The 9,907-nt window shown below is 36.5% G+C and overlaps 1 protein-coding gene across 1 annotated transcript; it reads right to left on the reverse strand.

Moving 5' to 3' along the window:
* Positions 1-5,084: 5,084 nt before the first annotated feature.
* Positions 5,085-8,950, reverse strand: LOC101361307 (beta-defensin 112). Its single transcript, XM_012559165.2, has 2 exons — positions 8,612-8,950; positions 5,085-5,248 (listed from the first exon to the last, which is right to left on the reverse strand). The coding sequence occupies exons 1-2, from the start codon at positions 8,706-8,708 to the stop codon at positions 5,085-5,087; spliced, it is 261 nt and encodes an 86-aa protein (XP_012414619.1). The 5' UTR covers positions 8,709-8,950.
* Between the last annotated feature and the right edge of the window lie 957 nt (positions 8,951-9,907).

Genomic DNA, 9,907 nt, shown 5'->3' on the forward strand with positions numbered 1-9,907 from the left:
AAGTACAATAAAAAAAAAGATTATAAAGTTTCTATCGTTTGATTTTTATTAATCTTATTTTATTTTATTTATTAATTTGATTCAAGCAGTTAATTGCTATTCTGCCATCCAATCACACTACAGATACCATATCTATTCATGACTTCAAGTACAGACCAGCTTTTACTATTACCACTACCATTACCCCCATCACCAGCAACAACAACAATAGTAATGATGCATATATACAAATTAATGTATACTATGTACTTCTTGGAATCAATTTTTGTGCCATAAATACTGTAATTCTTCACATTTTATAAGGAGCTCTGGTGCAACAATGGTTAAAAGCACTTGGTTGTTAACCAAAAGGCATTATAATTTAAGTCAATTACCTAGGGTCACCCAGTTAATAAATGGAAGAGTCACCATTTGAAATTTGGAAGTTTTGTAGCTGTAGCAATTAATGTTTAGCATACCACATATCAGTTAATATTACAGTAGCAATTTCTATCCTTTCTAACAGAATTGTTATTTTCATATATACTATATATTTACAGTAACCATAGTTGTTTGAGATCCTTGCTCAGTACAGTTTGGATTCTATCTGCTTGTGGCATAAGGATATATATAAGCATCAAGTTTCTTTTATCATTTGGAAGCACTGCCCAACTACCTCCCATGAGCATGGCACAACATTGATCTTTAATCGGTATCATCCTGACCAGTTGTATTATGGGGAAGTTGATCTTTTTTATCCATGAGACCCTGGTCATGAAGGAACAGTGAAAACACATTGTCAGGTGACAGCTTGCCACAATTTAAATTTGAAGTAGTGCCCCAATCCAAACCAAAAAATCATTTGCTGTAGAGTCAATTCCAGCTCACGGTAACCCCATGTGCGTTAAGAGTAGAACTGTGCTCCAATAGTGTTTGTATCAACGGCTGGTATTTTTGAGTCAATTATCAGGTGTTTCTTCTGAGGTGCTCTGGGTGGACTCATACTGCTAACCTTTTGGTTAGCAGGTGTCTTAGGCATCTAGTATACCACAAGTGGATAGCTTTAACAAACAGAAGTTTATTCTCTCACAGTCCAGTAGGCTAAAAGTCCAAATTCAGGGCATCAGCTCCAGGAGAAGGCTTTCTCTCTTGTCAGCTCTGTAGGAAGGTCCTTGTGATACATCAGTCTTCCTTTGGTCTGGGAGCATCTCAGCACAGGAACCTCAGATCCAAAGGACGCGCTCTGTTCCCGGCACTGCTGTCTTGGTGGTGTGAGGTTCCCATGTGCCTCTGCTTACTTCTCTCTTTTATATCTCAAAAGAGATTGGCTTACGACACTATCCAATCTTGTATACCTCGTCAGTATAACTGCCGCTAATCCATTTTATTACATCACAGTGATAGAGTTTACAACACATAAGGAAATCACATTAGATTACAAAATGGTAAACAATCATACGATACTGGGAATCATGACCTAGCCAAGTTGACAGACATTTTGGGGGTACACAATTCAATCCATGACAGCAGGTGAATGTGTTAACTATTTATACCACCCAGCTGGGGACTCCATTACTGCCTTTTAAATATTTCAGATTACAGTGTAATTAATAAGTCTTTATGTCTTTCAGTTACATACGCTTTCCCAATGTTGCCCCTAAACTCCATGCTCCATTAATTTGGCAATATGCCCATACTTTTTTGGACTGCTTCATTGTCTTTCTTCTTGAAAGTGTTAGTCATGGCAGGATTCTTGGTAGAGATCCCCCTCTAGTGTTCCAATTGGGTTAGCAAATATTTTTCATTGTGGTGGTTAGCCTCTCGGAAAGCCATTTTCATTGTATTCAGCACACTCAGTCATTTTTCCAATGTTCCTGAGCCTCTTTTGACTCATCTGTGCAAATGTGGATTAAGTCACCACAAGATCTATTGCCATTGAGTACTTATGACTTGGGTGCAAATATATTGTGTGCGTTCAGAAATAGGAGATAGTTAATTGGAATATTCAACACCTAGGCCCAGTTTAGTATGAATATTTCATCATTTTTGAGAAGCAGAATGGAGCTATCAGTGACATGCAGCCTCTATTTCACACAGTCATCCCTTTGGACATCATTTTGATTTCATAAATGCCTGCTTCTATGGCATTCCATCCATATTTCAAAACAGTCTGACAAAATGGGCAGGAGGCAGCAATATGTTTCCTCATACATCCTCATAGTTTTCACAATGAAAGGTCATCTCAATTTACAGGGCACAGTGCACCTGCTGTCATTGCCAGCCACAATGTAGCCAATCTAATTCAATAGTAGGATCTCTCTCTCATTCTCAAATCTACAAAAGAGCAAATAAACATCAACAATAAAGTGCACCCCAAAGGAAAATTTCAACCTGTAATCATTCAGGCAAAGCATAGGGGAGGGGAGGTCCTTTGTTTGTTAGTATCTTTTCCCCAAATCTCCTAAGTAGTGTCTGTAGATAGTCAATGTAAGCTGATGTCAGTCTAATTCTCCCTTTCCTGAAAGAACAGTATCAGCCATCACTCAGCATCATATCTGAAAGAGATTGCCAACAGTTTAATTCTCTTGTTTTAAGATACTTAGTGGGAAAGAGTAATGGTATCTTCCTGGGTGTCATTACCCGTTTATATGGTCCCATTCTGTTTGCCATAACACTTCCTTCTTTTCAGCTCTTAGCTCATATTGGGTCTCCCTAACAGGAAATCTTAGGTTGGGCCACTCTGCCCAACCATAGTACATGTAATAAGAATAGACTTGAAAAAACTTTCCTTTTCATCCATTCCTGGAAAGAAAGTAGGTTCAGGAACGTAAAGGATAATAGGAATGTAAAGGGTAATCTAATGCAACAGTACTTACAGTCAGGCAGACTTGGGCCATCGGAAGAAGACATTTTCTGGCATTTTATTCCCATAAAAAACATACACAATTAAATATAAAGGACATAAAATAATGCCTATGAAGAGATTTCTCCCTCGGTTGGGGAACACATGTACAATTCTGGTCCCTGTACAACTGGATCACGCAAAAATTACATACCAGTATTATGTCTTAGGCATGCTGCCTCCTCATTTCTACTTCTAGATTCAAGAAATCCTATAGGAGTTCTCCTTTTCTTGTCTCATATTTAGTTTTAGTTAATATTTAGCAACATTTGAGAGCTCATACTTCACACTTTTATGACTTCTTTCTAATTTTCAAGTAAGCTACTATTTTGAGGGTAGAAAAAATGTTTTTAATATTATATTTTTGTTTTTTTTTTTAATATTAGCTATGGTGAAATGATTAGCTTGATCCATGAAATGTAACAAAGGGAGACAAAACTGTATAAAATCCATTAACCCAGTTCGTTAATAATATCCTTAACAGTGGTTTCAGTTATGGAGTAAACAAAGGGTCCAAAGTAGTATAGTAATAGTCTAGTCAGAATCTTTTTGAAGTCATCAGGGGCTACCTGCAGGGGTCTGATTTAGTCCACTTGTCAATGATATTATGATTTTTGTTCTCAGGAAATCTTACCCAAAGATACATTTTAAGAAAATTCCATTCCTGTTGACGTTCAGCACAGTTTACCACATTAGTAGCTTCAACAGGCAAAAATAGCATATGCCATCATTCTGCCCAGTTTTCATTCTTCAGCAGCTCTGCACATGCTTAGCACAGTAGCTAACCCCAGGTTCCCAACTAGGGCAACAGTATTTGCATTTCATGTCTGTTAATGCACCCACCCACTGCCCTTAAGTCGATTCCGACTCATAGCGACCCCATAGGTTTTCCCAGGCTATAAATCTCTGTGGAAGCGGACTGCTACATCTTTCTCCCGCGGAGCCGCTAGTGGTTTCGACCTGCCGACCTTTCAGTTAGCAGTCGATCACCTTAACCACTGCGGCATCGGGGCTCCATCTTTTTCTGATAATCATTTGCATAGCCCATTTTAATTTTTCCTCAGAATTTCCGTACGGATTTCTTTAACCGTAAACATGGAGGTGTTTTTAATTGTTATATAAGGCTCAATTGCTGATCTAACAGCACGGTCATTGGCCACAGCCCATGAGACTGCAATTACCCAGTCGTTATCTGAACAGAGAACCCAATTTATCCTGCCCTGTCAGATGTACTGCACTTAATTCTGGACTTGTTTTTGCCTTTTCAATCAACATTTTATCATCCCCAGACTGAAAAACAGAAGATATCTAACTGCATCACATCTTCAGTTTTAGAATTGGAAATCTATTAGGATCTTTTCACATGTTAAACTGTGAGGCTAATTCTCACATACAGGTCTTTTTTCCATTCTCTCTTTCTCTTTATTACCACAAGCTACAGCGATTCATCCTACTTCTTCCTCCTTAAGGTAGTCTTCTTCTGTTCTACTCTTTGTGGTTATTCTTCTAAAAAAATGTGTATGCACTTGGATCATTTTTGCTTTAAGAGTTCTATAACAGTATGATAGTATAACCAATCCATCAAAGCTTTTGCAATCATTTTCGATAGGTCAGGGACAACAAATGCCTTTCATTTTTTTAATTAATTCCCTTCCCCCCACTCCTGATTTTTCCCCAGAGAATGCTTAATATAAGTCACAAATAAAAACCAAATACCAAACCCCTTGCTGTGGAGTCTATTCCGACTCATAGCGACCCTATAGGACAGAGTAGAACTGCCCCATAAGATTTCCAAGGAGCGACTGGTGGATCCAAACAGATGACCTTTTGGTTAGCAGCCATGTTCTTAACCCCTGTGCCACCAGGCCTCCGAGTCACCAATAAGTTACAACATTCTTTTCACACTAATCATAGAATTGGCCCGGGATCTCATTGAACATAGCAGTTCAGGCAGCCATGTAGTTTCCCTCTCATTCTCCTTCTGTCACTGAGATCCGAGCTCCACTCTGTTTGTTCACCCTTGCTTCCAATGTTCATGTTTGAAAGAACACTTCCTTTAAATAAAATATATTTTTTAATTCTTTAATCATTATTTATATGCATAAATAGAAATCCTAGGCTATGAATGAAGGAATGAGAAGCAAAGAAATAACGAGAAGACTTAGTTAAGATGGATCCTCTCTTTGTGTGTGGTTCTCTTTTACTACTTCTCCACAGGTTTACATCTTTTCATGCAGCAATGAACTGTATGTCTTGCACAATATGCAATCCTATATTCATTTTCACCACAATGTTTTTTACATTGACCTCTGAGCTTTATACATGCATCCCACATGTTAAAGACAGCATGATGTTCTTTACCTCTGGCTGGACAAAGGAAAGAATAGCTGGAATTAATAATCCAGGTAGGATATGTCAAGCTCCCCAGACAGCAGAGGGGAAAAAAAAAAATCTCAGTTATTTTTTTCATGGGAATCTTTCTGCCTCTATCTATATCAGGGGAAATCAAGGAAATCAGCAAGTATCCAATCCCTAAGATGGTTGCCCCACACCTACCCATTTGATTTGGTTATGACTCAAAAAGAATACCTAGATGGCTTGTAATTTATTAAATATCTTTCTCTGTATGTCTTGCTCATCCCCTAGAATCACTGAATAGGAGTGGGTCCATCTTTGTCTTCTCTCTCATTTATTATTTACACTCAACGCTGTCCTATGGGGAATTTTTTTCTACTCCACAAGATTTTATTTCTCATTGTAGTCTGATTTCACAAGTTCTAAAATGCTGAAAGATGCTATGTTATTTACTTCAAATACCTCAATTCTTCTTGGATCTACAAGGCCCACCCATCCCCAGGAAAATTTCTGCTTAAAAACAGACACATATGTGACATTAATATAATGAAACAGTCAATGAATAGAAGCTGACATAGTGAACATTTTAGGAAGGTTCTTAATTTTCCAGTGCTACCTGTCAGAGCAGTCAGATGTACTGCACTTCACTGAACTTATTTTTACTTTTTCAATCAATACTTTGTCATCACCAGAGTGAAAAACAGAAGATGTCTAATTGCATCATATCTTCAATTTCATAATTGGAAATCTATTATTAGGGTCTTTGTATGTACTATCTACTATCTCTTAGAGCACATGTATGCCATTTATTGCTAGGTAGATAAGACAAACAAACAAACAAAAAACCACTGTTGTCTAGTCAATTTTGACTCATAGTGACCACATAGGGCTTCCAAGGCTACTAATCTGTACAGAAGAAGACTGCCACATTTTTCTCCCTTGGAGCCCCTGGCAGTTTTGAACCACTGAGTTTTTGGTTAGTAGTCAATGACTTTGCCCAGTACACCACCAGGGCTCCTAGATATATACAGGATGGAAATCCTACATCATAGAATATAAGTATTTCAACTATAACATAATATGACAAATTGTATCCTAAAGCGGTACTATCAATTTCACTTTCTTCAGCAGTGTATGAAAATCTTTTGTACCATATGCCTTCCCAAACGTTCTATTATTTAACTTTTAAAAGTTTTAAATATTCTGTTGAATGTGTTGTGGTATCTTATCATAGTTTAAATTTGCATTTTACTGCTTGCTAACTAGGATGAGCCCTTTAAATATGTTTGTATATTTACTTTTTAAAAATTACTTCTTTAAATCTTTTCCCCAGGTTTCTATTGAACAATCATTTTATTGATTTATTTGAATCATTTATATATTTTAGGTATAAGCCCTATTCTGGTTACACGTGTTACAATTTTCATATTCACTCTATGGCTTTTTCAGGCTGATATTCAAGAACTAAAAAAAGTTTTGCGCTTTGAGATTATTATTGGTCAAGTGGTGTCATTGCCAAGACAGAAGGGCCCTTGAAGGCTGTGGGTCATGAAGCCTAGGCTTGGGCTGAAGTTTACGAGAGATAATGTACATTAGTAAAAAGTTAATATAAATAAGATAGACAGATGTAGATATATAGATGTATAGCATAACCAAGGCATTTTTTTTTTTTTTTTGGGCTGAGGAAAAAGAACTTAAGAATTGCATACTACACACCAAGGGAAGATTCAAACCTTTGCATACTAGTTATAGTGAGTGTGAGTTTTTCAGCTGTTTTATATTGTAAGTGCTGGATCTTTCCACTTACACACTGTTAACATATCCATAGCCAACAAATAGTGACTAGTGGTATTCACTTTAAAAAAAGACTCAGAGCAAAAGCGACTACCAGATATTGATAACTGAGATAAAATATTTTGGTGTTAGGTGCTGTTAGAGGTCAGAGCGACCCCATGAGACAGAGTAGGACTGCCTCATTGAGTTTTCTTGGCTATAATCTTTATGGAAGCAGATCACCAGGTCTTTCTCCCGCAGAGCTGCTGAGTGAGTTCAAATCTCCAACCTTTTGGTTAGCATCTGAGCACTTAACGGGTTGTGTCAATATCTCTTCTTTAATATTGAGTTCATTCACTCCATAAATGTTATACTACATTGTATGACAAAACTTACACAAATATGATAACAAAAGAACAAATTATCTCTTTATGTAGTTTAGGCACTAATTATTAAATATAAGTACTTACCACTATGACTGAATTCTTGCAGCATCCTGTAATCAAACCCATTTGGAATCTTCTTAAGCTCAGAAATATGAGTTATGTCCTGTTTAGTTAATACTAACTCACCTTCTGGGACTATTCCTCAATATTTGTTTTTATGATCCAATAAATCAGCAATCTGTTACACATAGTTCTGTCCTTGTTTATTGTTCTCAAAATATCTTTGTCTTTTTTTTTTTTTTCTGCTCTCTAAATATGTGCATTCCTTAAGACTATTGCTTTGGTTCTTCTCTTTCACTCTATCCATGCTCCCATTCATTCATTAAATACATTTTTATTGAGCACCTGCTGTATATCAGGTACTGTGCTAGGCTGTAGGGATAATATGATGGATAGGAAAAAGAAAAAGAAGTGTTCCCTGTATAAATTAAATTTTCGAAAGAGCTCATCATTAAAATCTCTTTCTGAACATCATCATAATAATTACTACCTCTTTCTTTGCCCGCCCCCCTCCTCCAAAGCATGTGTATCCCTCACCTGATGTTTATAATGTTATAACTTGAAAATACATTTTGTTAAACAATATTCTAAGTTATTGATCAAGACTAAATCAGGGAGACTTCTTTCCTAAAGCAATTTTCAAATCCCAGTCTCAACTTTTCACTCAACTGCATTTTCAAGTTATCTTAATTAGCAAACATCATAATCGCCCTTTCAATGCAACAACACACTTTTCTGCATCCAAAAAAGACATCTGGGTGATGGACAGTGGTGACAGACAAAGAAAAAAATTTTCCAGCTGTCTGACAGAAGGGAAACTGAGGCAATAGCATGACTTCTAAGCCAAACGGCACCAACAACCTTTAGAAAATAAGAATCCTGGAGACAATGGTCAGATAATTTTCTCCAGATGGAAATACTAAGGACACATGTCTAGCCAGGGTTCCAGCAAAAGCTAGTTCTTATAACTTTAAAAGAAGGCTTCTTTCTCATTTTGAACATGAATTACAGCCTTCATAAAGCTAGAAGGGGAAGAATAAGAACAGTTAAGTAAGTGAGGAGTGGGGTGGAGGAGAATATACTTAGGAAATTTCATTTCAGTTGACAAATATTGCTGTGAAATATGCAAGATATGATTCTACTTGTTTTATTTTACCTGTGTTCTTTTCCTCTGTCTCATATTGTGTCTTTTCAAATATTATAGAAGAATTATGCATCTTTGAGTATAGTTTCTCAGGCTTCCATATACACATGGTTGTCAATAATGGCACAGGATTGCTAATAGGTTGGTCAGAGCCCACTGTGAAGGAAAAAACAAAAAACTTCAAAAGTATGAGAAAAACATGTTTGCATGTCACCTAATACAATCATCAGTATCTAATATCCGTATCTAGTATTAGAGGTTTTAAGTAATAATAATACATTTACAGTACATATTTCTTTTAAATTGTGTTGAATAAATGAATGACTGACTTGGCTATTAATAGGGTTACCTCACATGGCTGTTGGAAGGAATAATAAATTAATGTAGGTGAAAAGCAGAACAGAATGCTAGCTATTAAAATCAGTACTATTAAAAAGAGAAAGCATCGGTGCACATTAAAGCCTATACAATTCTAAATAATTTCTATCAGGACTTTTCTAGAAATATAGGGAATTTCAAAGAACATGCTCTAATGAATTTTTGTGATGATGATGGAGAAAGTTATTCCCTTATTTAAAGTAACTCCAACCCTTTGGGTTATGTAATAAATTGAAGTTTATCCACTTGTCCTCTTTTGGTGAGAAAATGTCAGCTTAAGAGTTATTTATGTTTCAATGTTGAGCCAGAGTAGTAGTGAGAGAATGGGACACTGAAGATTTATTTCATAGCGACTCTTCTGATCTCAGTAATGACAGATATGTTGTTGATCATGAGAAAGCAGCAAGATAAAGGAGAAAGAGATTTTAATTGGGAGTCAGCAGATGTGCACCTAGTAGTCTGTTATGAATATAATAAAATTAGAAAGTTTTACCAAGCCATTTTACCTCACTTAACCTCTGATATCGATACTATCAATGTGGGAATGAATGATTTCCAAACATAAATTCATCCCTTCTCATTTTTTCGCCAAATCTATTAGTATGTTAAATTCGTCATAATTTGAATATTGAATAAACACATCTTTCCGGGATCAATTAAAGTGCTGGTGGTTGTGTCCTGCAGCAGAAGATTTTAAATAAACCTAGGCTGGGGATGATGATAGTGATGATATTAATATATCCTACAATGTAAAGTGCATTACCTTAAAAAAATCATGACCCTTCCCTCCTTTAACACTGACTCGTCCCTCTCCCACCACCACCACCCCCAGCCCCAGCAATAATGCTCATGTTACCCGGTGGCATTAGGACATCAGTGGAGAGAAGGATAGAGAAAATGAGAAGAATTTTCATGGTAGATGATTTCTTA

Source organism: Trichechus manatus, unplaced genomic scaffold, assembly GCF_000243295.1.
Source record: "Trichechus manatus latirostris isolate Lorelei unplaced genomic scaffold, TriManLat1.0 scaffold00215, whole genome shotgun sequence".
In the NCBI taxonomy this organism is placed as follows: domain Eukaryota; kingdom Metazoa; phylum Chordata; class Mammalia; order Sirenia; family Trichechidae; genus Trichechus; species Trichechus manatus.

What these genes read in the sequence shown, in the direction of transcription:
- LOC101361307 (XM_012559165.2), bottom strand. Translation starts at nt 8,708, where the DNA reads ATGTGTATATGGAAGCCTGAGAAACTATACTCAAAGATGCATAATTCT. An exon ending in GACAGAGGAAAAGAACACAG is followed by an intron (nt 5,249 to 8,611) that starts GTAAAATAAAAC and finishes TCCTTTGTCCAG; the next exon opens with CCAGAGGTAAAGAACATCAT.